Source organism: Carettochelys insculpta, chromosome 2, assembly GCF_033958435.1.
Source record: "Carettochelys insculpta isolate YL-2023 chromosome 2, ASM3395843v1, whole genome shotgun sequence".
NCBI lineage: Eukaryota > Metazoa > Chordata > Testudines > Carettochelyidae > Carettochelys > Carettochelys insculpta.
This window is the reverse complement of record NC_134138.1, coordinates 266,527,561-266,554,645: the sequence shown is the minus strand read 5'-3', so window position 1 is coordinate 266,554,645 and position 27,085 is coordinate 266,527,561. Positions and strand designations below refer to the sequence as shown.

The 27,085-nt window shown below is 46.5% G+C and overlaps 1 protein-coding gene across 2 annotated transcripts in view; it reads right to left on the bottom strand.

Annotated features, from left to right (window-relative positions):
• The window catches only part of RHEB (Ras homolog, mTORC1 binding), a 73,119-nt gene extending 68,391 nt beyond the window's left edge, over window positions 1-4,728 (bottom strand). Inside the window, exon 1 of one of the 2 annotated variants that reach the window (XM_074986318.1) lies at window positions 4,464-4,728. In XM_074986318.1, the coding sequence (XP_074842419.1) occupies window positions 4,464-4,515 (52 nt within the window). In that variant the 5' untranslated portion in view covers window positions 4,516-4,728. The remainder of the gene's footprint in view (window positions 1-4,463) is intronic. The other variant, XM_074986316.1, reaches the window with a different exon arrangement.
• Between the last annotated feature and the right edge of the window lie 22,357 nt (window positions 4,729-27,085).

Below are 27,085 nucleotides of genomic sequence, written 5' to 3'. Positions count from 1 at the left end.
GCCTGTTTAGATTCTCAAAGTATAGCTAGATCACTGATTTTCAGTAACAGGAAAAGATGGACTTATTTGTACTTTGCAACATCACTTGAATATGGACCTCGGCAACTGATGCTTTGTCATCAAAAACAGTTTACTGCAATACAATTCTGCGGACATCTTAAAAATTTACTTAATAAATGGAATGCAGAAAGCTACTTTTTAATTAGAGGGACAAGCATTACATGATGCTTAATGATTTGAATTAGGTTAAATGCAGCAATGGAAAACCACAGGCTATGAAGCTGCAAACAGCCTAGGTGAGGGGTCACCAACCAAAATAGCACACAGAGACATTTTTCCCCAATTTGGTTTAAAACAAACCAAACAAGTATTTCAAGAGCCACAATGCATGGAATGAGACAGTCCTTACAAGAGAAAAAAAAGCAGTCAAGCAGCACTTTAAAGACTAATAATTTATTGGGTGAGTTTTCATGGGACAGACCCACTTCTTCAGACCATAGTCATACCAGAACAGACTCAATATTTAAGGCACAGTGAACCAAACAGTAATCAAGGTGGATAAATCAGAGATTAGAGGGTCAAGGAGGGTGGGGGAAGTCAAGAATTAGATTAAGCCAAGTATGCAATCTAATTCTTGACTTCCCCCACCCTTCTTGCCCCTTTACTCTCTAATTTGCTCACCTTGATACTTTTTTTCCCTGATTTGTCCACCTTCATTACTGTTTTTGGTTCTCTGTGCCTTAAATGTTGAGTCTGTTCTGGTATGGCTATGGTCTGAAGAAGTGGGCCTGTCCCACAAAAGCTCACCCAATAAATTATTTGGTTAGTCTTTAAAGTGCTACTTGACTGCTTTTTTGTTTTGATAGTATCTAGACCGGCACGGCTTTCTCTCTGCTCCTTACAAGTAGTACAGCAATCTTTTGAGAGCATATATCACTTGCTATTTAGATACGAGTTCATTCTGGGGCTTTTAGACACTCACCATTTAGCAAAAATAAATCAAGAGAATTTTTTTCATACTTTGCATTTATAGCATCAGGAGCCACAAAGTCGTCCTTAAAGAGTTACAAGTAGCTCCTTAGCGGCAGGTTGTAGGCCTGGGCCTAGGTCCTGACCACTCAAGATATTTTCTCCACGTCACAAGTTAGAGTCCAGTGCAGCAAAAGGATTAATAAACTGAAGCACTCTGGGGCTATGTCTACCCTAGGCAAAAGTCAACTGCAGACGTGTAGCTAGAATCGACCTCTGTGCTCAGTTTCCTTGGCTGTCGCTACTGAACAAGTTTCCAACTGGAGAGTTTCCGCTGTTGTACTCATGAGATGTGACAGGTAAGGGAGGTCAAGGATCTACTGGGCCCCTGAAAAGGTGGCTTTTGCCTATCCCTACTAGGCGCACAAAAAAAACAAACCAAACTCCAGAAGATCGACCCTGAGCAGATCAATCTTCCTGGCTAGTGTAGACGTACCCTTGATCCAAAAGAACTGTTGGCTGAACTTTCTCCTCAAGGCCCCTTCTGCTTTGGAATCTGCCCCAACCTTGGTCAAAAATGGCTCTGCAGAACATCCTCCAAATTTTAGGAAGATTCCACAGGGGACATTTTGCTTGAGCGCATCTTTCCTCATTTTTGTTTTACTCAAGCTTTTAGCAGTTATTGCTTTACCCGGCAGACATTTCAATTGGTTTCTCCACCAGGTAGACCTTCTGAATCCACTGTCAGTCTCCTACAGGTTGACAAACTAGGCATCCTCTCTCTTACCATATCTTTCATGAATAGCAATTTTACATACTGAAATCAACAATAACTCAAATTTCTGTAGTTTGATTTCTTTTTACTAAAATACAAGTGCAGGAACAACATTTGAGATTATATTCAGGAATGCTAGCTAAAGGCATCCCTCATACCTTACAGTGGTCAAACTGCTGTAAGAAGTCTTGTACCCATACTGATCCCAGGATATGGGAAAAAACAAGGTGGGTGAGGTAATATTTTTATAGGACCAAGAAAGACAAGTTTGAAAGCTTGTCTTTCTTGGTCCCAAAATAGATATTACCTCACCCACCTGGCCTCTTTCGTGTTCAAAAAAGAAGAATTGAGTTCAGACTTGATACATTTCTAGAATCGACTGCTCAAATGACAGAAGAATCAGGGACCATAATTCTATAAAGGGAATAATTGATATTACTCACTTTTAAGCAGTTACATAACTGTTTAACTGTCTTACCACCCACTTTCCAGGAATTCATCCTTTTTATTACTATACATGTGATGGTTAAGAAATAATCAGTCTTTTGTGGTGTACAGCAATTTATTACTCTTCTATTCAATAGAAGATTCAGGTGGGTGGGGGGGCTTTTATGCTCAACTGGGCACTAACTGAGCAGATTCAGACAATTACTAGTATTTATATTGTTATCAATTACCTTACACATTACAAGGACAGTTTCCCCACCTTTGATATTTGCAGTGATCCTAGGCATCCCATTTAACTTACACACTTCCAGGAGTCTCCCACCCCACCGTTTGGCTGATTTGTCAGATTCCCCCCGCTCCTCTTTTCCTAAGCTGATAAATGAGCGGAAAGCATTTATTATTCTCCATATCTGAAGTTGGTCTGTCCCATGAAAGCTCATCACCTAATAAATAATATTGCTAATCTTTACGGCGCTACAGGACTGCTTTTTTGTTTTGCAAAGATGCAATATAATCAAGAGGTAGCAAAGTTATTCTGCAGCCATTCCTGGATGCCCCTGTTATGGGTTAGAGATTTCATTCTTAGGTGTTTCACAACCATCTAAATATAGGTCCTTGCTGAAGAGCACATTTTCAACTTTTACTAATGACAGAAGTGACATGTGGAGTGCTTCATCTGTTAATTTTTAAAACATATTTCTTCTGCTGCTAGTTTAGAAATTGTGCCAGTTGAAGCCACTAGAAGCTTAAGAACTACCTGAAAAAAAGGGTAATGAAACAGTGTGAACAAATAAAGAAAAGCTGACAGTAACTGTTAGCTTCAGACTGCTGCTTGATGGTTCTGGGGAATTCCTCTGCTTGGTTCTATTTACATGGGTCAACAGAAGCTGTGCTTTACATATGTTCTGAAGTGATAGTGGTTGGCCTGTGCACTGCCATGTTAACGTTACTATAGTTTTTAAAATTTAGAAAGGTTTATGAATAAAACCTCTAGAGAGCAGCCAACAAGATGGGATGTCCCTAGCACTGAAGCTAAAGCAAACAAATAGGGAGAACAGGACATTTAGCCATCCACCAGGCTATTCCACCCAGACAAGCACAAATCAATTATAGGGGAACAATCTAGCAGCAAGAGAGGGGCTTATGTCTTCTGTACAGGAGCCCAGACCATGGGAGTGGGAAATTAAGAGTGAAAGGAATCACCCCATATTTTCCTTGAGCCAATGGAATTGATATCATCCATGTATTGTTCTTAACTGGTGTCCCAGCAATCACATCACAAGGACTAATAATCAGGAAAGGGGTTCCAGACATGTGACCATTACATTAAATGCACAAAAGCACATAGGAAAACATATACATTCATATAACAGTGAACCCTGCTACAATGAATATCTTATTACAAGTTTCAACTTTTGTTAGCAGGAATGCTAGCTTTACAGTAGACTATAAATAACTAGCTCTTCTCCTTTAAGAAAGCAGACACCGGACCATTTTAATTAAGAACTCTTTCTGACCAAGTGACCGTTTTAGAAAGACACATGAAAAAGCTAGGTGGAGTCTCTCCATGGGTCCTGGGTCAGCACACTACCCCCTCCGTGTCACACAGCACCTTGGGAGCCGAAGCACTCTTAGAATTGCACCTACTCCAGGGCCCGAGAAGTTGCGTCAAACACGACACCCCGAGGGCAGACGCCGAGACAAGGGAGCGCTCTTACCGACAGCGACCAGCACGGTGCCAGCCATCAGACCCGCGGAAAGGCGGCTGCGCTCCATAACTCAGATGAGTTTCTGGCGGCATCACGTACGTTTACTGCACCCCGGGCTGCCCTGGTCAAGGGAAGCTACCGTACCCGCTGCCAGGAACCCGCGGCTGACAGCTCTCGCCCAGGCTACGCGTATCGCGGGGGCTCTCCACGCGAGGTGTAATACCCGCCCGCAGGACGCTCCGGAGTGATGCAGAGGGAGAGGGAACCCTCGCTCCGGGCTCGGCCAGGCTGGCAGTTCAGAGCCCGCTGCCAGACTCCCACCGCGCTCCCCGCCGCCGAGAAGCCTCACCCACAACAGTCAGTGGGAGGCACTCACCCGGCCTCCCGCCGGTAGCCTCCTCAGCCTCAACAAGACAAGTTGCCCAGGGCCGCAGCCCGGTCGCGGGCTCTCCACAACGGCTACCTAGTCTACCTGAGCGCGTGTAGCCATCCCCCTCCCTCTCAGCCCGGCGCGACAGCTTCACTTGCCCCCACCACCAACGCGCCACCGGCCCCGCACTCACCCACACTCCGGTAGCCCAGAATCGCGATCTTGCGGGACTTGGACGGCGGCATCTTCTCCCCGCCCGGCCCAGACCCACATCAAGGGCGGCGACGGCTACGACTGAGGCGAGGGAGAGCAGAGGGACCGGACTGGAGACCCCGAGAGCGACAGGAAGAGGAAACGGCAACGAGCGACATGCAGAGACCGGCGGCCGTACCGACCGCACGGGGCTCCCTACGCTCACCAGCGACGCTGTCCTCACGTGACCCCTAACAACACCAGCCTCGCGTAACTGAACGTCTTTACGTCACGGACCGAGTCTGGGATTGCGGCGTTAAAAACCGGCCGGAAAGGCGATGGCGCGGAAAAGTCGCTGCGTCATTTTCTGGCTTTGCACCGCCCCTTGACTAAGGGGCCAGTGAGATCGCTGATTGGGCCAGAACCTGATGTGGGTTACAGTTCGCAGCCCGACATTGGCGGCAGGTTACAGGTGCTGACTAGCCAACGATAACGATTGGCTGTATTTGAAGTGTGAGGCAGAGCTAAATGATGAGTTAGGTAAACCGCGATTGGCGGAGACGAGAGAGTTGCGCATGTGTGACTAAGTGAGGCCTTATTGGGGTTGGTTGCCTGAAGCGGTCTTGTCCCTTGAGGTTGGGAAGCGGGTGGAGGTGGGCAGACGGAACGCGCGTGCGTGGTCGGGGCGGTTAACTAGGCCGCCGTTGGGAGTGCTTTAGAACCCGCGTGCCGCGTCCAGAATGTGCCGCTATCTCCAGGGGGCGGGGCTCTGCTTGTTAACGGAAGGGGCGCAGCGCGCCTTAAGCTAAGGGCATGCGCAGGCGCCCACCTCACAGGCTGCTGGTTTGGTCTAGGTGCCCGCCGCCCGGGCTGAGGGAACAGCGGCTAGAGCCCCTGCACCTGGGCTCCCTGCTACTCTCGCCTTTGGCCCGGGAGTTAAAGAGATCGGCTTGCACGTGGGTAGCAACCCTAGCAAAAGGGCAGGCGGGGAGCCAGTTCTCACCGTGTTCTGGTGCTGGACGTGCTGGCTTCAGTGAAGCCGAGGGACGTTCAGGCACTGCACATTTAAACCTTTAGGGCAAAAGTCAGGGTGATCTGGAGTAGGGTGGCTATTACCGGCCGGGGGAAATGGGTCTATTCCAATTTGTACAGCTCATTTAGACGGGACTAACTTTCTGAGATAAACTATGTGTACTCTGTATGAGTAAGTCCTCCCCCAGTTGCACACAGCTAGCTGTGAGCTGGAATGCTATGCTGGCACTTGTTGGGAATACAGTGTGACCTTGGAGTCCCTGAGCACCAGAACTGCAGGCTGCCGTAACTTTGCCTCAACCATGCAAGGCATTTGGAGCCAGAAATATACACTTAGGCAGCAACAGCAACACCTCTTTCCCAACCCCCCTCCACACCCCAAAAAAGAAAATGCAGCTCTGTATAGTTTTAGTCATAAGTTACTACAAAAAGCTGAGAAGGTAAGGGAACTTTCTGTGCTTGTTTGATTTAAATTAAGATTGTGAATGTCAGAAATTTTTTCAGCACAATAGTTTCACAATTGTTATTGCTGAGTAGGGGTGTAGGGTCACACTGGCCGTGTGCCCTCCTCAGCCCCAAGCTGCTCCTGCTCCCCATCCCTGCTCCACTCCCACCAGTTGTTTCTGGTGAGAGCACAGAAGTTTTCCCCTCTCCCAGAGCAGTACACCTTTTGTCTGCACACACACCTGTGGTTCAGTTGTTATCTTTTACAAGAACCATAATATTTTGTTCAGAGTTACAATCTCCCTGTCAAAGGTGTCTGTAATACTGAGGTTCTACTGCATCATCAAACAAGTACAGTAAACCCTTGATTTAACATTTAATGGACTAATGGTGGGGGCAGGGGGTGTCCATCAAACCTGAAAGTGTTAAATCAGAGAAGGTTTACTGCCTGCCCACCCACCTGTGCTAGGCTCCCCCAGCCATAGTCTCCCCCTTCCCCCTCCACAAAAAATGCCCACAACTCACTTCTGCCGGAAGCACCAATGCTGGAGTTGCTGCTTGAGCGCCCTGCTGCCGTAGCTGGGCATCCCACTATGTGCACAGCAAGATCCCTACCATGCAGCTGGAACTGCTGGGCCCGCCACAGCAGCCTGGAAGGAGCCGCCATCAGAGCTGCCACATGGTTCTCTTACAAGGGGTGAGGCACCTACGCAAGTGCTGTCTTCCTGCATATGTACCCCACCCATGGGTGGGATGAACACTTGGGGGGAGAATTTAGGATTTTACAGGCCCCAGTTAAGCAGACTTTGGGAGCAGTGCAGGGGCTGGCAGATGGCTGTTCCTGAATTCTGCTAAATCAGGGTCTGTAAAATCAAGGGTTTATTATATATCTGCCTGATTCCCTGTCTCTGGTCTTCAGACAACCTCTCCATGTTCATCATCTGGAGCAAGCTCTCCACTCACCTGGACACACCTGTTGAAAGTGGTACCAGACCCTGGCAGAATACCAAATGCAATACCTGTGGCTATATTTCCAATAGTATAATAATATTTTCCATAATACACCTTTCAATATCCATGGTGTTTGTACATATCTATCACAATATGGCTATGTCTACACAAGCCCCAGACTTCGAAATGGCCACGTAAATGGCCATTTCGAAGTTTACTAATGAAGCGCTGAAATACATATTCAGCACCTCATTAACATGCAGGCAGCCGCAGCACTTCAAAATTGACACAGCTCGCCGCTGAGCAGCTCATCTAAACGGGGCTCCTTTTTGAAAGGACCCTGTCTACTTCAAAGTTCCTTTATTCCTATGAGCAGATGGGAATAAGGGGACTTCGAAGTAGGCATGGTCCTTTCGAAAAGGAGCCCCCTCTGGACGAGCCGCGCAACGGCGAGCTGCGTCAATCTTGAAGTGCCGCGGCCGCCTGCATGCTAATGAAGCACTGAATATGTATTTTAGCGCTTCATTAGTAAACTTCGAAGTTTGGGGCAAGTGTAGACACGTCCTATATGGTGTAACTTGGACCATTCCTACATGCATGCTGTGTATGCAGTGTTGCTGACTTTGGTGGCAAGATCCATCCTCTGGCCACTCCTCCCTCCTGCCAGCTGTGCTCAGTAGGGCCATCCCTAAGGGAAGCAGGGCTGGGTCCACCCCATTACTGTTCCTCCCCTACACTCTGCTTCTTCCCTTAAACCCTTGCTTCACCCACCCACTCCTACCCACATTTCAACCATTTACCCCAAACTTGCTTCCCTCAGTGACATGGTCCAAGGGACTAGGTGGTATTGGCAGCTGGGGTTAGGCTGCCCTCACACTCAACACGAGCCAGGCATAACTTGCACCACTCTGCTGGTTCCTAGACATATTCTGCTTCATGCTACCAGTGAGCATGGGGATGAAGATGAGATGGGAGCTGAACAGGTCTGGGAAGAGGCAGTACCTAGGGCAGATGGGGATTGTCCAGGCCCTTCCCCAGTCTAGTGGTGATGTGGGGAGCGGGTCCCGTGAGGGGAAATTGTTGCCTGCTCCCCCCCACCCCCAACTGTTTCTCCGTAGCAGTTACCCTGATTCCTGCCTTGGGCAAATTCTATATAAAAGTGGGAATCCAAACAGTAGGGGCAGCTGCCAGATGCCAAGGCATCACTGACTAAAGAAGACAGCTGGAAACAGCTAGGACTTTGTCTACACTATAGCATAAAGTCGATTTTAAGGCACTTAGCTCAATTTTACAGTGTGACTGTCTTCACTGCAAGTGCCATTAGGTCGATTTTTAAGGTCACCTTTCTCACCACGCCACTCCAGTTCGGTGTAATGCCAAGTTTGAATTTAAAAGATCAAATTAATCTGAGTGTGGAAACAGCGTTACTTTAAATGGATTTTATTGCCCTCTCTAGAGGTAGCCCACAATGCCCCACAGGTGTCCATTCTGGTCACTTTCACTTCTGCTGCTTTCCTGGTGCACAGGAAGTAGGTAACAGGAAGCCTGGGAATTTGAATTCATTTTCTTTCTGACCACCATGAATAGCATACCTCAGGAGCCACCCATCGCGTAGCCATCTTGAGTTCTCAGGTTCATGAGTTCTTGCGATCTGAGTTCTCAAGGTTGCAAAAGAGCTCCAGCATGGAGCCATAGTGAGCGCCTGGAACTTACTTCTGTTAAGAACATAAGAACAGCCATACTGGGTCAGACCAAAGGTTCATCCAGCCCAGTATCCTGTCTGCCGACAGCGGCCAATACCATGTGCCGCAGTGTGTGTTCACTAAACAGGTATTGATCAAGCAGTCTCTCTCCTGCTGCCATCCATTTCCAGTGTCTGACCAACAGAGGCTGAGGGTACTATTCCCTGCCCATCCTGGCTAATAGCCATTAATGGACCGAACCTCCATGAACGTATCTATCTCTTGTTTAAAGCCTGTTATAGTCCTAGCCTTCACGACCTCCTCTAGCAAGCAGTTCCATAGGTTGACTGTGTGCTGTGTGAAGAAGAACTTCCTTTTGTTTTAAACCTGCTGCCCATTAATTTAATTTGGTGTCCTCTAGTTCTGATATTATGAGAACAAGTAAATAATTTTTCCTTTTTGGCTTTCTCCACACCACTCATAAATTTATATATGTCTATCATATCCCCCTTTAGTCTCCTCTTTTCTTAAGCTGAAGAGTCCTAGTCTCTTTAATCTCTCTTCATAAGGGTCCCATTCCAAACCCCTAATCATTTTATTTGCCCTTTTGTGAACTTTTTCTAATGCTAATATATCTTTTTTTGAGCTGAGGAGACCACATCTGTAAGCAGTATTCAAAATGTGGGCATACCATGGTTTTATATAAGGGCAAAAAGATATTCTCCAGTTTCTTCTCTATCCCTTTTTTAAAGATTCCTAAAATCCTGTTTTCTTTTTTTGATTGCCTCTGCACACTGCATGGATGTTTTCAGAGAACTATCCACAATGACTCCAAAACGTCTTTCCTGATGAGTTATAGCTAAATTAGCCCCCATCATACTGTATGTATAGTTGGGTTTTTTTTTTTCCAATGTGCATTACTTAACATTTATCCACACTAAGGGTGCATCTACACTTGCATTCCTCTTTCGAAATAGGTATGCAAATGAGGTAAATAAAAATGCAAACAAGGTGTAAATTTGCATATCTGGCATCTCATTTGCATATTCTAATTTTGAAAGAGCGTGTTTCGAAAGAAGAAAGCCAGTGCAGAAGCTGCTCTTTCAAAAGTAAACTCATCTTTAAAAGAATCCTTCTTCCCTTAATTTAATGGGAAGAAGGATTCTTTCGAAGATGGGGTTTACTTTCGAAAGAGCAGCGTCTACACTGGCTTTCTTCTTTCGAAAGAAGCTCTTTCGAAATTAGAATATGCAAATGAGATGCCAGATATGCAAATTTACATCTCAATTGCATTTTTGATTTACCTCATTTGGATACCTCTTTCGTAAGAGGAATGCAAGTGTAGACACACCCTGAATTTCATTTGCCATTTTGTTGCCCAATCTCTCAGTGTTTGGGGAGAAGAGTCAGTACTGAGCAGATTTCAAACCAGCAAACAAAATGCAGACATTAGTGAGATTTTGCAGAACATGATCGAAAAAGGGTATGCCTGGGATGCTCAGCAATGCCAGGTGAAAATATCTGGCAGGCAGCGTTATCACAAAGTGAGAGAAGCTGGTGAACGATCTGGGTCATCGCCCAAGATGTGTTGCAACTCTGAGCAGCTCCACACCATTCTTAGGAGGGACCCAACTACACTCTCCAAGACTAGCAGACTCTTCAGGAGACCGTCTTCTGTTTTCCTGTGACAGCTAAGAGGGGGAGCAGGAGGCAGAGGCCAATGAAAAAGAGGACACAGACTGTCAGCAGGCTCCCAAGGAAGCTGATTGTGCCAGCCAGGAGGTCTTTGTCACTCTGGCGCCAGACCCTCATTTGATGCTCCAGGGTCCAGCAAGGCTGGAGAGAGCTCTCCTGGACCGTGTCTACACGTGCCCCAAACTTCGAAATGGCCATGCAAATGGCCATTTCGAAGTTTACTAATGAAGCGCTGAAATGCATATTCAGCGCTTCATTAGCATGCGGGCGGCAGCGGCGCTTCGAAATTGACGTGTCTTGCCGCCGTGCGGCGCGTCCAGACGGGGCTCCTTTTCAAAAGGACGCCACCTTCTTCGAAGTCCCCTTATTCCCATGAGCTCATGGGAATAAGGGGACTTCGAAGTAGGCGGGGCCCTTTCGAAAAGGAGCCCCATCTGGACGCGCCGCGCGGCAGCAAGGTGCATCAATTTCGAAGCGCCGCTGCCGCCCGCATGCTAATGAAGCGCTGAATATGCATTTCAGCGCTTCATTAGTAAACTTCGAAATGGCCATTTGCATGGCTATTTTGAAGTTTGGGGCACGTGTAGACATAGCCCTGGTGAGTATATTTTTCCAGAATGCTAAAAGTGGGTTGCAACTGGGTTGAAGTATAGGTTTACTTCTGTTGAGCATGTTTTTTAAACTGCTACAAGCAGGTTACAAGTCAGGCACAGTGGATCAATGCCCCTTCCTTAGAACAGCGTGTTAATATTTCTGGGGATAGAGTGCTTATCTATTTTGGAAATGTCCATGAAGGACTCAGCCAGGTAACCTTTTATTTTTTGCAAAAGTTTTTTTTGGGAGGCCTGATTTGTTGTAACTTCCACAGTAGCACACCTTGCCATGCCAGGCGGCCAGTAAGGAATGTGGTATCATGGTACCACACAGCATTCTGGCAAATTTTCTAGCCCTGTGCTCACACAGTATGAGCATATTTTTCTTTTTCACTCTGTTAGGAGGCTGATATTTCTTTTTGCAACCTAGAAGAAGTATAGGAAGTTTAATTAGAGTTTGTACGTTTAACATTATTGCACTGCTCCCTGGCCATTTAAATTTCCCAGGACTGCCCTGCCACACCACTCTCCTGGCCCTCTCCACTCTCACCATGCTGCTGGCTTTTCCCCTACACATGATTTATGAGGCACCACAGAGAAAGATTCTTCTCTGCTTTTCAGTTTACAGGACTTTATTTCGACTGCCCGCCCTGCCCCGTACCTATGTCCCTCCCCACCATCCTTAAGCTGCTAAGATCTTGCTATGTCTGCAGTGAAATTGTCTGGGCAACTAATAGCTTCTGTTCTGCAGAGATTGATTCACTGTCATCCTTAAGAAATCAGAAGTGGCCTTGGAAGACAAAAGTTGCAGTGATTGTCAGAGACCCATTCATTCTTTGGGTAAGCTCTTTGTGTCACACTTAAAAATTATATGTAAATTTTGACCTTCACTGTCTTCAACAGGCAGAATGATTGTGGGAGACAAGGTTGCTGTGATGAGGCAAAAGAAAAGATCCAAACCGGACCTCATTCTGCAGCAGCTTGAAAAGGCAGAAGGAGCAAGCCAAAGCTGCTGCTGACCAAAAGTGGACACAGCATGCTGTAGTGTCACCAAAGCATGCTCCAGTCCAGGAAGGATAACCAGGCAGAGCTCCAGATGGCTGTCAGGGAGCCAACTGAGATCCTGTATTCCTTGATGGAGCTGCAGAGGGACACTCACCACGGGATTCATTATGCAGCCTCCTCACTCTGTTGCCAAGCCTCCCCTCAATATGGCTCAACCCACCTCCCACCCAGTTGTTTGGGTCCCCAAATGCCAGGGGTGGAGGCCAAGAACAGTCTCGTGCTCCACCTGCAGGACCTCTCCATACTGCAAAAGGCTCATGTTCCACCACAAGTGACACCAGGATTCCCGTTTGCCCCCCACCTACCCCTTTACCCTTCCCCTTGTAAAAAAAAAGAATATTTTTATGAAAACCAGTGTCATTTATTGGGTCACATGGGGTGGGGTGCAGTTGGAGGTGCTTATAAAGGTGAAGCATACATCATAGTGAGGGGTGGGAGTGGTGTCACGACAGTTAAATGCAGAAGATTCATGCAGCTGTCTGCTCATTCATAAAGCTATTTTTCAAAGCCTCCTTCATTGCCATTGCTTCTGCATATGCATTGATGAATCCCCTTGTGACCCAGGCTGACATGAAATTTCCGCCCTTTGATTTGCAAATGTTATGGAGAATACAAAACACTGCAACCATAGGGGGGCATGGGATATTGGTTTGGTAAAGAGCCGAACAGGTCAAAAGGCACCTGAATCTGGCTTTTAAATGGTCAAAGGCACATTCTGCTGCCATTCTGCACTTGCTCAGCCTGTAGTTGAAGTGGTCCTTGTTGCAGTCCAGGGTGCATGCATATGGCTTCATGAGCCAAGGGAGCAGAGGGTAAGTAGGGTTGCCCAGTATCACTATGGGCATCATCATGTAGCCAATCTTGATTTTCTGGTCTGTGAAGAAAGTCCCATCCCAGAGCTTTCTGTACAGATCTGATTGTTAAAGATGTGCACATCATGCATCTTTCCCAACCATCCCATGTAGATGTCATTGAAATGACCTTTGTGATCTACCAATGTCTGCAACACCATAGAGAAGTACCCATTGTGGTTTATGTACTCTGAGGCCAGGTGGTCTGAGGCCAGGATGGGGATGTGTGTTCCATCTATTGGCCCACTGCAGTTAGGAAAGCCCTGGCAGCGAAGCCGCCCACTGTGTGCTGCACATTTCCCAGAGTCATGATCTTCCCCATCAGATGAACACAGGTTGCCTTGGCTACCTGGATCACCATGGCCCCCACTGTAGATCTGCTGACCCTGAACTGATTTTCCACTGACTGGTACCTTTCAGGCATTGCAGACTTCCACAGAGCAACTGTCACTTGCTTATGAACTGTCAAAGAAGGGCTCATTCTGGTAGCTGCTATTAGGTGTGGGGATAGCCAATCACAAAGTTCCATGAAAGTAGCCTTGCTCATGCAGAAGTTCTGCAGCCACTGCTGGTCACTCCAGAGCTCCAAAACAATGCGGTCCCATCAGTGTGTGCTAGTTTCACATCTCCAGAATTGGCACTCCACTGCAGGCAATACATCCAGGGCAGCCAGCAGGTCTGCATTCCTGTTCTCCAGTTCTTCATTATCAATATCTGAATCATCTGCATTCATCTCATCCTCTCACTGTCTTTGTGTAATTAAATATTGCATGACACTTCAGGAGGTGGCTATAACACACTGTGCAATGGCTAAAAACTGTTCAGGATCCGTGCTAGTGCCATGCAGTGGTGTGAATCAGGTGCAGACTTTGGGGAAACAACCTGAAAAATGGCACAAAATTCCTAGGGTTGACTGTTACATTTTCCAGTGGCAGGGGAGTGAAGGCATTGCACCCTGGGATGATGTCATCAGATACCTACAAGCACTTGTGGCACATTTTTTCCCATAACTCAGTGGCGCAAAACCCCATAATGCAACAGGGATGCAGACACTGGAACAGGTACCTACAGTGCATTGCTGACAGAGCTGAATGCAGCTAAGGCAGTGGAGATACGCTATTTTTGACTTTCTGGACACTTATCTTCAACTTTATAAAATGTAGTGGTAAAAAGTCAACATCAATAAATTCACTCCTGTTTCATAATGTAGATGTAGTCTAAAAAACAGGGGAAGGAGGCTTTCCAGCCTGTGCAAAAGATTATTGGAACTACTGTTAGGATAAACTATTTAATACATTTCTTTTAGGCTGTGTCTACACTATCACCCCCCTTCAAAGGAAGGATGGTAATTAGGGTGTTGGGCGTTTCCTAATGAAGTGCTGTGCTGCATATGCAGCACTTCATTCAGCAAATTCCCTCCCCCCCCACCCCGGCAGCAACTTTGAAGTTTGAAACTTCGAAGTACTGGCAGGTGAGCCACGGCTGGGGGGGAGTTTGCTTAATGAAGTGCTGCTTATGCAGCACAGCACTTCATTAGTAAACTCCCAACACCCTAATGACCTTCCTTCATTCGAAGGAGGGTAGTAATGTAGGCAAGTCCTTAGTGTAATAGGCTGAGCCGGCATACTTTGTTTTATTTTGTTTAGGCTAGATCTACAATAGGGATCACAGTTGATCCCAGATATACACTTCTAGCTACTCCATTAGCATAGCTAGAATCAATGTATCAGAATTGACTGTCTGCCCTCGTGTAGATTGGGGCTTTTCAGGTTCACACTGATGTCGCTTATTCCATACGATTGCATGAAGTACCAGGGTTGACAGCAAAGTCCAGCGAGATAGATTTTGCTGTGTCTTCACACATGGAGCAAAATTGAACTCTGGAAGATTGAGCGTGGCACATTAATTGCCTGGTAAGTATAGATATACCCTTAGTAACTTACTTTGCTCTGTCTCGCTCTCTCTTATGACCACTTAAGTCATACCTTTTAAACCTAATAAAATAATGCGTTTATTAATAGACCCAGCGTAAATTATTGTTACCAGGGAAGGGAGAAAACAGCTGTGGATATCACCCTTTAGCAAGGAAAGGGGTCAGACAATATGAGCTTGCTTTGTGTAAAACTTTATGCATCGTAAGACAGAGTTAGCTGAGGTTGAGGTCCCACTGGGGCTGTGCACATGGGTGTTGTGTCAAGTCCTTTTCACTTCCCTTCCCAGAGTTGAACTGATCTCAGTGTCTGTATTACACTGTGGTTGGCTGTGACCTCCAAATCTTCACCAGTGTTGAAGGAGGCTGGAGGACCTGACTCATAGTGACAGAGTGGTAGGGTTGCATCAAAGGGCAGGTAGGCAGGCTCAGTGGTATTTCAGCACATCAAATGAGAGTTGCAAGGGGCAATCTGTGACTGAATCCATCAGCATCTGGACAACACCCTCAAAAGACAAGTCTTTGTGATTAAAGTTGTAATTTTGTTAGACACGAAAAATTATAGACAATAGAAACACTAGATTTAGCAACACTAGATACTAATATCCCTCCCACTCCCAGCTATTTTCACTTTTTCCTCTCTGTCATTGGGAAAGTATGGAGGGGTCACCTCACTTTGAAAGATCCCTTGACCATGTGTATTTTCTGATGCACACACTGAATGTAGGTGTGACACCAATGGCATGTCTACGCTACAAAATTAACTTTGTTTAAGTTATGGCAATAACTACAGCCACCATAGAATTTAAATATGTTTTCGTGTCAACACTGTACGCATTCTGACAGTGATGCCCATCCTCACCAGAAGCGTATCCACTGATTTAATAGCTAGTATGGGGCATTGTCAGGATGAAGCTCTGTCACCCAAGGCTGACCCACACAGGGTATGGGGTTGGTAAGCGAAAAAAAAACGTTCTTTGCTTTTGATTGCAGTGATCTGAGGTGTTACTTGGACTAACAACAAGTGAACAGTTTCAGAAAAGTGATATTTAATTTGATTATGCCCTTTTAAGCACCTAAATAGTACCAAAGATCACAGATTCTAGCCCAGAGTGGCAGGTACTAATACAGTAGTTTGTTTCCTGTTTAGGTGTGGTCTACATTAAAAAGTTTTACCACTTAGAAGTGTCGGTTGCTATAGCTATGCCAGCAAAAGCCTGAGTGTAGCTGTGGTTTATTTTGTTCAGGGAACTGGTGTAAGTTCTGTCAGCGGAAGCACTTTTGCTGATGGCAAACTACGTCTACCCTGTAACATCTCAGATGGGTAGCCATGTTAGTTTGCAACTTTTAAAATAACAATCAGTGATGTGGCACCTTAGAGACTATAAGGTCATGAGTTTTGTGGATAAAACCCACTTCAGATGAATTGGCATGGAAATGACAGAAGTCAGGGTATATATAACAGCAAAATAAGTTACTTATAAATTGCAGGTCCCATGTTAATGAAACAAATTAAGGGTGCATCTACACTTATCAGAAGATAAAGGCACTGTTGAGTAATCTTTCAGGATTCTATTTAGCTCTTCTAGTGGGGCTGCACTAAATCAAACTGTCATGGTGCTACTGTCAATCCTGGTATTCCTGGCAGTCATGAGGTGTAAGAGACGTCAACAGGGGAGTTTATCCCGTCAACCTTCCACTGTGGGGACAGTGGAAAAAAATCAGTTTTAGTATGTTGACTCCAGCTACACAATTCTCATAGCTGGTTTTGCATATCTAAAATTGATTTGTGTAGACCTGGCCTAAGTCAGGCTGGATGTAGCTCACTCATGGCATGTGATGTGGAAATGCACATAGCAAAGGCAGGGAAATTGCCTTAGTAATGTGTTAAGTTAATATTGTTACGCAAGCCTAAGTTGATAGTGTCAAATATGTAAATTAATTCCATCAGATGTTTCCCTCTGTAATGGATAATGAATTACTTTGTAGAAGGATGGCTGCTTTTAAATCCAATATTGAATGTCCAGAGAGGTTTAAAATGGTCCCCTACAGGTTTATGTGTGATGTCTGATTTGTGTCCATTTACCCCTTGGTGCAGATACTGTGTTATTTGACCACTATATATGGCAGAGAGGCATTGCTAGCACTTGATGGCATATATCTCATTAGTGGATGTACAGGTGTATGAGCCCCTGATGTTGTGGCTTATGTGGTTAGGTCCTGTGATGGTGTTGCTTGTATAGATACATATGAACAGAGTTGGCAGTGGGGTTTGTTACAGGGGTATGTTCCTGGGTAAGTGTGTCTGTGGTGTGGTTTATGGCTACTGGTAGGTTTTTTCTTCAAGTTGAGGAGCTGTCTCTTGATGAGGACTGGCCTGTTGGCCAAGGACTGTAAGGATTTGCTGATACCTATACTAGCAAATAGTTTCTAGCATGAACAGGGCTTGATTCAATTTCTTGTTTCTCCAGTTTCTATTTACCCTTCCTACCAGTCACAAAAAAAATGGCAAATATTACACAGTGAAAGCAAACACACTTTTATCTGAGAAAGTGCCTTCCTCTGGTTTCCCCAGTACAGCTTGTTTGACTGTCTTCTAGATTGTTAATTTGTCAAAGCAGGGACAACTGTGATTATATTACGAAGAAAGAATATTTTGTTGGCCTTTAATGAATAGTTACACCAACAGAAAGAACTTCTCTCATATGAGAACATAAATTCTATGGGATACTATTTTAAGACCGTGAGATGTAAGATAGCATGATGTGGATAGCAATCTGCTGATGATGCAGCACAGTCATTTGTCCTTGACATTTATGTATGAACCCTGTTTCCCTTCATTAGGGAATAAATCCTGTCTCCTGTTCTATGAAAGACTAACGTGGGATGGGAAGAAAGGGTAGCATGTAGAATCTGTTTCCCCATATGCCTTCTGGTGCTTCAAAGTAGCTTTCAATCTGCAGCAGGGGTCGGCAACCAAAATAGCAAAAAGAGCCATTTTTTTCAAATTTGGTAAAGAAATCAATAATTAAAGAGCCACAATGATAGTCCTTAATAAATAATGTCAAACCATACATTTTGTAACCCTTATTTTATGAACAGCACATAGACAGTGATTTGTAATGCTATACATGTTTACAGCATGATGTTCATAAAAGTATAACATTCTATTTCCTCACACTTTACATGTGTGTGTTTGTACCACTATCTTCCTGACTTTCACTCCCGAACCTATTTTAATTATGCCAATTTTACTTCGCATTGGTTTTCTTTCTTTAAATGCATATTGCCCTTCACAGCAGGAATGCCGCAAGCTTCCTTTTCCTTTTCAAAATTAAGACTTTATTAGCAACATGATCAAAACACAGATAGGCCGTGTCTACACTAGCCAAAAACTTCGAAATGGCTGTGCAAAGGGCCATTTCGAAGTTTACTAATGAAGCGCTGAAATACATATTCAGCGCCTCATTAGCATGCGGGTGGCCATGGCACTTCGAAATTGACACAGCTCGGTGCCACGTGGCTCTTCCAGACGGGGCTCCTTTTCAAAAGGACTCTGGCTACTTCGAAGTCCCCTTATTCCTATGAGCAGATGGGAATAAAGGGACTTCGAAGTAGGCGGGATCCTTTCGAAAAGGAGCCCTGTCTGGAAGAGCCGCGCGGCAGCGAGCCGCATCAATTTCGAAGTGCCACGGCTGCCCACATGCTAATGAGGCTCTGAATATGTATTTCAGCGCTTCATTAGTAAACTTCAAAATGGCCATTTGCGTGGCCATTTCGAAGTTTTTGGCTAGCATAGACGTAGCCATACAGTGTCATATCCCACAATGCACTGCATATAATAAAGGAGGAGGTTATCCAACATTTCAAGATTACAATGTTTGCTATTTAGATATGAGTGGTTCATTGTTGGGCTTTTAGACATTCACCATTTATCAAAAATAATTAGGAGGGTTTTTTATACTTTGCAGTCATAGCACTGGGAGACACAAATAAGTCCTTAGATAGTCGCACGTGGCATTGGAGCCATAGGTTGCAGATTCCTGAGTTAGAGGAACTAGTACTCTGAAGATACTCTTTCTGACCTTCAGGGGCAGTTAGGACTGCAAAGGGCTACTGTTGCCACAGTGCTGCAGTACAAGGTGTAGAGCAGCTCTGCAGTTGTTCTACAGTCTGAGAGGAGGAATCATTGCCCCTCCTCTTTGGGTTGAGTAGCTATTGTACAGTCCAATGTCTGGGTCATTTCCTAGATGGCAAAAGCAAAAATACCTGGCCTGCTCTGCTCACATTTTATTAATTGTGCAGCTTTAACTGTGCTCAGAGGACCCTTCTGATGTCTGTTGTAGTCTTGGCTATGCCTTCTGAATCTGCACATCCCCTTACAACTAGTCCTGAGCATCTTCTCCCTCAACCTGCTTCTTCCTCTGTATAGTATTCAGAAAATATTTGATATTTAAAAGGCAGGTTAACCCCTTCTCTCCCACAAAACATTCTGAGCATGGTTGGTAAGCAGCAGTCATTCACCATCGACTGGTCCCGGTGGGTGCTCCACTCAGGTCTTGGTGTGTCCCAGTGTGGGAGATTGGAAAGTCTTACACAGCAGTATCCCTCGTGCCATGCCTGTGCACGCTGTGCCTTGTGCTCCTGCCATTCTGTATAGTGTGCATGTGGCATGAGCCCCATCAGTTCCTTTTCAACTGTCCCTGGCTGAAGACGGACTTCAGAGCAGCTCTTCTTTCTGACTAGAAAAAAATAGAAAATTAATTGTTAGCGTTGACTTTTTACCTTGTATTTTCAATAAGTTTACCTTTTTAACGCTACTACACCCCTCCTCCCCCCAACAAATGGCGGCTGTGACAGTGGCGGCTTTTTTCCTTTCAAACACTAACAAGTGCCCCCATTGCCTGAACATGACAGCAAAGGCAAGAAAAGACTGTGAAGTGTGGCTCAAGGCTGTGCTCTGGGAAAAGTCTCTTCTACCATTAAGGGACAAACCAAAGAAGATGCAGGTGCAGCAAAAGTCCTCTGACATGGCAGCTTTATCACCCCACAAGGGCTCTCAAACTACAAAGGCTTCACCAGCACTCTCTTCATCACCACTGCCTCAATGCCATCAGTCTCAGACATCATGGAGAAACGCAAGTCAGCCTCAGCCAGGAGAACAAGGCAGAGGCCAAACTCACCACATCAGTTGGCATTATTGAGGCATCAGCTTCAGAGAAGCTACATATGCCTCCACCGGCATTCCCAAGGCAGCAGCTTTAGGAAGCCACATATGCCTCCATGGGGGTCATTTGCCATTTTTTCTTTTTACCTCAGGGGACCGCTTCACACCCCAATCCCCTCACCCCCTCCTCTCCCCCACTCTTTCTGTTTTACCTGAGGCTATTCTACTGCACATACTTTACACCTTTTGCTGGCTTATTTTACCGGGCTAGAGCCTTTTTATTCCCTGAGTTCTAAACCAGCTCTGTTCCCCCATGGGGCCTCCAGACATGTGCTTACTGAGGCAGCGTTCGCCACCCCCCCCAAGGGTCTAAGGACCTGGCCAGCCTCCCGAAGCATTCTGAGAAGCCCAAGCCTACAGTGGCTGACTGCAGGGCCGCTACACCACTGCCTGCTACTCTAATGCTGAGAAGTGCTATACACAATTTTTTTTTTATTTAATTTTTCATTTTCTTACTTTTTACCTGAGGAGACCACCTTAGACTCCTCCCCCACCCATTTACTTCAGGCTTATTGCAGCTGCTGCTGCATATACATTACTGCTCTCTCCTGCCTATCTTTACCAGCCTAGAGTCTTATCTGCCTGAAGGGGCAGGGACTGGAGGATCATTGAGCACATGGGGTGTCCTTGAGTGAGCCTTATTTTATCTCAGCATTTATACAGTACAGCAGTTATTTTGCCTCATTGCTTTACTGCTTCTGTGTTTTGTCTGCATCCCGTTTACATTATTCATTCAGTGGTGTCAGATAAAGCAGCTGCTGCTACTCCACCTGCAACTTCTGCATCCTCTAAAAGAAGAGTGAATGCAGATACGAATAGGGAATCCTCTCACCCAAGAGAGGGCAATCCTGTGATACCAAGCTGGCTCCATTCCCCTGTGGAACTCCAGACAAGAACTTGCTGGGGCTGCTGTCTCCTACTGCACTCTGAGGCTGTGTCTACACGTGCACGCTACTTCGAAGTAGCGGCAGTAACTTCGAAATAGCGCCCGTCACGTCTACACGTGTTGGGCGCTATTTCGAAGTTGAAATCGACGTTAGGCGGCGAGACGTCGAAGTCGCTAAACCCATGAGGGGATGGGAATAGCGCCCTACTTCGACGTTCAACATCGAAGTAGGGACGTGTAGACGATCCGCGTCCCGCAACATCGAAATAGCGGGGTCCTCCATGGCGGCCATCAGCTGGGGGGTTGAGAGATACTCTCTCTCCAGCCCTTGCGGGGCTCTGTGGTCACCGTGGGCAGCAGCCCTTAGCCCAGGGCTTCTGGCTGCTGCTGCTGCAGCTGGGGGTCCGTGCTGCATATACAGGGTCTGCAACCAGTTGTAGGCTCTGTGTATCTTGCACTGTTTAATGAAAGTGTGTCTGGGAGGGGCCCTTTAAGGGAGCGACTTGCTGTTGAGTCCGCCCTGTGACCCTGTCTGCAGCTGTGCCTGGCTCCCTTATTTCGATGTGTGCTACTTTGCCGTGTAGACGTTCCCTCGCTGTGCCTATTTCGATGTTGGGCTGAGCAACGTCGAAGTTGAACATCGACGTTGCCAGCCCTGGAGGACGTGTAGACGTTATTCATCGAAATAGCCTATTTCGATGTCGCTACATCGAAATAAGCTATTTCGATATAGGCTTCACGTGTAGACGTAGCCTGAGGGTTGCAAGACCTGGCTGGAAGACCCAAACAAGCGGACAAGCCTAAGCTGTGTGGCTCAAAAATCTAAAGCTATGGCTTCACTGGCACAAACACTGCACTCTGCCACTGGCAAAAATAGTGGGTCAAAAGAACCCCATGCTTGACCCCCATCAGCATGTACACCTACCCCACTACATGACAAGGTAAGGGTCTGTAGCTGCATTACTGCCTGCTGCCTGTGACTCACTCATATCTTTTACCTCCTAGGACCAGTTAAGGGCAACCACTGTACCTTCTACTTCATTTTGTTTGGTACTAATGCCTCTCCATCACTGGTTAGGCTGTATCTGTCAAATATGACAGCCCCTGCACCCGCGCTATACAGTGAGGGGGAAACAGTGTCTCTATTAAACACTGTCTCTCCTAAGTGTCCCACCCCTAGCAAAGGGACACATCAGCCATAATCAATGATGCCTCAGTGGCTCTCTGACCAGAGGCTACCACCTGTTATGCCCATGCCTCTCTCTTGACGCTACTGGGATCCATGGGCACCACTCAGAACACACCAGCAGCAACATCAGCAACATGCTGCTCAGCCCTTTTCAAGGCACACTTCAGACATCTTTGGATGTGTTGGAATATCAAGCTGAGTCAGACCAGCTCCTCAGTGATGGTGACTCCTACGATTCATCACACTCGATTGCAGCTCTCCACTTCTGAGGATCTGCTAATGCCGCTGCCTCCTTCCACGGGCAATTACTCCAAATTATTCCAAGATCTTTTTAGAAGAGTGGCTGACATGCTAGGGATTCCACTAGCATTGTAGCCCAATACCCAATATAAACTCACCAGCATACTCCATGCCACACCATTAGTAAAACTGGTGTTGCCCTAATGGATTCAGGTAAACACGTGTGGCAAATGCAAGCCACCATTTTGCCAGTGGGCAAGAAGGCAAACAGGAAACGTCACCTTGCAGGGTTGGAGTTCCTCTTTACGTGCACGCCTACTAATTCCCTCATTGTTGCTGTCAACCAGAGGACTAATTTTTGCTAAAGCCACTTTTCCTGATAAGGAGTGGAAGCAACTTGTTAGAATGGGAAGAAAGGCCTACTCCTCTGCTTCCCTCCAACTACATATATAAAATTATACAGCATTGCTGGCAAAATGTAAGTACCACATATATGAACAAATGTCTACCTTTATTGAATACATTCCAGATCATAAAAGAGAGCAATTTACAGCCAATGCAAATGAAGGCTCATTCATAGTGAGGACAGCCCTCCAGACTTTCCTTGAGTGCACTGACACCACCACACATCCCCTAGCAGTGGCAGTGGTTATGAGGAGAGCCTAGTGACTCCACATTTCTGGCTTACCAAGGGTGGTTCAGACAAGGGTGGAAGACCTTCCCCTCAAAAGTCCAAAACTCTTGTGGAATCCGCAGACACTTCCTTGCACTCCTTGAAAGATTTCAGACCCATCCTTCACACACTGGGCATTCAGGTCCCTATGCAAAAATGGAAACAAAATAAGAACCATACTTACACAGTAAAACAGCTACTTCACTTCTAGCATCTCACTGCTTAATTTCTCTGTTCTGTACATCCCACTTATACTATACATATGGTGACATTTGATAAGGCAGCTGCTGCTGTTCCAGCTGTGAGCTCTGCAACCTCTTAGAGTGTAAATGCAGATGCTAACAGGGAATCCACCCCACCCAAAAGAAGGTGGTCACACAACTCCAAGCTGGTTCCATTCCCTGTGAAGGCTCCAGACAAGAGCTTGCCAGGGGAGCTATCACCTAATATGTCCCAGAGGTTTGCAAGACCTGGTTTCAGTGCCCAAACAGCTGGGCAGCCTAAGATCAATGTGGCTCAAAAACCTAAAACTGTCACATTTCTGACACAAACACAGTGCCCTGCCACTGGCAAAAATAGTGGGTCTAACCAAGTCCCATGCTTGACACTGTCAGCATGTGTGCCTATCCTGCCACACAGCAAAGTCAAGGGTTTACAACTGTAGTACCACAACTGGCTGGCAACTCTCGACCTGCAAGACATGTATTTCTATGTGCCCATCCATCCTGCACATAGGAAATGCTGACTAGACAACACTTCCAGTGCATGGTATGTCCCTTAGGCCTCTCTACTGCGCAGAGGGTATTCTCCAAAGTACTCACAATAGTGACAGCTCATGTGCACAAGCAGAAAGTATGCATCTTCCCACATCAGGACAACTGCCTGATAAAAGGGGACTCCCTGCAAAACACACAAACAGCAGTTTGTGAACAAGTAAAGTAAAGGAAGAAAAGTAAGTGTCCTAGACACACTCACCAGGCCATCCTTTGAGCCACAAGGTACAACACCACCACAATACCTATCTATGAAGGTGGCTTTCATAGTGGCAATATCATCATCAAGAAGGGTAGGAGAAATCACAGCCCTCACAGCAGACCTGTCTTTTACCAGAGACAAAGTGTTACTTGAGGGCCATCCAAAGCTTCTCACAAAGTTATCCAACTTTCGCATAAACAAACCCAGCAACTTATCTGCTTATTTCTCTAAATCTCATGCCTCCTCCAAGGAGGTTATATTACTAACCCTCGAGGCAAGGCGGGCAATTGCATTCTACTTGAGAGACCGAGAGCAACCATTAAATTGGACAGATTCTTTGTGTGTGGTCAGGGCCTTGCGCAGGAACAGCTGTTTTGGCACAGTGTCTATCCAAATGGATTGCCCACCACAGACTATCAGGGATCACTCCACATGAGTGATGACTGCTACAATGGCCTTCCTGAACAATGTACCATTAGTGGACATCTGTAGGACTGCCACATAGTCCTCACACCATACCTTTGCACAGCACTATGCTCTACAAAAAGGGCAAATATCTGCCACAGGTCTAGTAGATGCAGTCCTTCTTTCCTCCACATAAAATACTCCAATACACCCCCCCTACACTAAACGGGTACTACTATGGAGTCACCTGAGTACAGCACCCACAGGGACCACTCGTCAGAGAAGGAAAAGTTACTCACCAGGTGCAGTAATTTCAGTGCTCTGATATGTATCCCTGTGGGTGCTCCACTTCCCTTCCATCTTCCCCTCTGCTTGGAGTCTACAGGGACTTCAGGTAGAAAAGGAAGAGATGGGGCTTGCGCCATGTGCATGCTCCACAGAACAGCAGGAGCATGAGGCTCTGTGTGTGAAGGCATGGCGTGAGGCACACTGATCTGCAAGACTTTCTGATCTCCGCTGCTCAGAAGCACCAACACCTAGGTGGGGTATCCACAGGGACTCATCTCGGAGAACCATCATTACTGCACCTGGTATGTAACTTCTTCTCCTTCTAGTAGGTATCAGTCTGGTGTCACTGGATATTTCTTTTGCTTTCCCTCACCCTTTTAATTTTTCCCCTTTCCTCTGCAGGGGCATACTCAGTTCTTCGCTTGTTCTCTTTCCTGTTAACTTCCACTCATGGCCTCTCTGCACTGGGTGGGAACAGGCTGGCTCAGGCTCTGCACTGTTTTCTGACCTTCTCTCCAACTGTCCAGTCTCACCTGTCATTTCCAACTGCAGTGGAACCTTCTTGCCTCAACAATTCTTACCTACTTCCTTCTCTTGCTAAAACTCCTTCAGCCGAAACACTACACATGCTTGTTGAGTAACAGTAGAGAGGAAAAGGCTACCATGCCCTTTCTGCTTCTAAAAGACACTGTGCCATTGAGGTACAAGCCCACATATACTTGTTCAGTTATAGATGTAGTACAGTCCCTCCTGTAATTCTCGAGTGCATGGGAGGCAGGGGGAAGAATCATGCCCACTGCACCATTCGCTCACTGGGTACAACCAGTCTCCACAGAGCCAGCTAGCATCTGGGTCAGGTGACAAAGTCCAAACCAAGCTCAGATAAAATCTAGGAGGTCAAGTAGAAGTAGAGTCATGGCAAGTACATGAGCTTGGGAGTTGGATTTATATCCAGCTCTAACCATTTCCTTGAATCCAGCCTGCTATCTGAAAAACATGAAAGAGGAAACTCCAGAGCTGGGAGTAGGGCAGGTAGTGGAGCACCCATGGGGACACACATCTCAAAGAACAATCATTGCTGCAGCAAGGTAAGTAACTTCTCTTTCTTCTTTGAGTGGTCCCCGTGGGTGCTCCACATTGGCTACGTCTACACGTGCAGCCAACATCGAAATAGGCTATTTTGATGAATAACGTCTACACGTCCTCCAGGGCCGGCAACGTCGATGTTCAACTTCGACGTTGCTCAGCCCAACATCGAAATAGGCGCAGCGAGGGAACGTCTACACGTCAAAGTAGCACACATCGAAATAGGGATGCCAGGCACAGCTGCAGACAGGGTCACAGGGCGGACTCAACAGCCAGCCGCTCCCTTAAAGGGCCCCTCCCAGACACAGTTGCACTAAACAACACAAGATACACAGAGCTGACAACTGGTTGCAGACCCTGTGCCTGCAGCATAGATCCCCAGCTGCCGCAGAAGCAGCCAGAAGCCCTGGGCTAAGGGCTGCTGCCCACGGTGACCATAGAGCCCCGCAGGGGCTGGAGAGAGAGCATCTCTCAACCCCCCAGCTGATGGCCGCCATGGAGGACCCAGCAATTCCGACGTTGCGGGACGCGGATCGTCTACACGGTCCCTACTTCGACGTTGAACGTCGAAGTAGGGCGCTATTCCTATCTCCTCATGAGGTTAGCGACTTCGACGTCTCGCCGCCTAACGTCGAAGTTAACTTCGAAATAGCGCCCGACGCGTGTCGACGCGACGGGCGCTATTTCGAAGTTGGTGCCGCTACTTCGAAGTAGCGTGCACATGTAGACGCAGCTATTAAGTGTCAGGCTCGCCCTGGCACCACAGATCAGAGATTTTCAAGACGTATCTTGTTGAGTCGCGCGTGCACCGATGCACACCAGTCCTTCACGCACTTTCGGACGCGTGTGCAATCCGTTCCACACCAGTTTCTCTCAACCACCAGTGGCTGCAGACAGAATTTGCTTGGGCTCCAATGCCTAAGACAGATAAATATGTTACTAGTACCCTTATCAGTTTGTTCTCATTAAGTTCATTGTCTTATAAACTGTTTAAAGTTCTTCAGTATATAGTTTAAAAAAAAAAAGAGAGAGAGAAAAAAGAGGGGAGAAGAGAGAGAGGAGGCAGCCACCCCCATGGCCTGCTATCTCTACAGACTGTTGAATCTTATCTGTTTTATTAGCTATTGGTAGCTGTTAAGCACCCCGTTAAAGTTACAAGTCATTAAGTTTCTGAGAAGGAGATGTCTCTGCCAGGGTTTAAGAAATGCGACTGGTGTCACGATGCTATGCCTGCCTCCGACTGCCATAGCAAGTGTATTCGCTGTTTGGGAGAGGCCCATGTCCCACAAAAATGTCCTCATTGGTCCAAACTGACGGTCAGAGTGAGGAAGGACAGGAGATAAGGCTAAAAATGATTCTGTTTGACAAGGCTCTTTAGCCTGAGCCATCGGAGATGCCCCAAGGGGAAGGG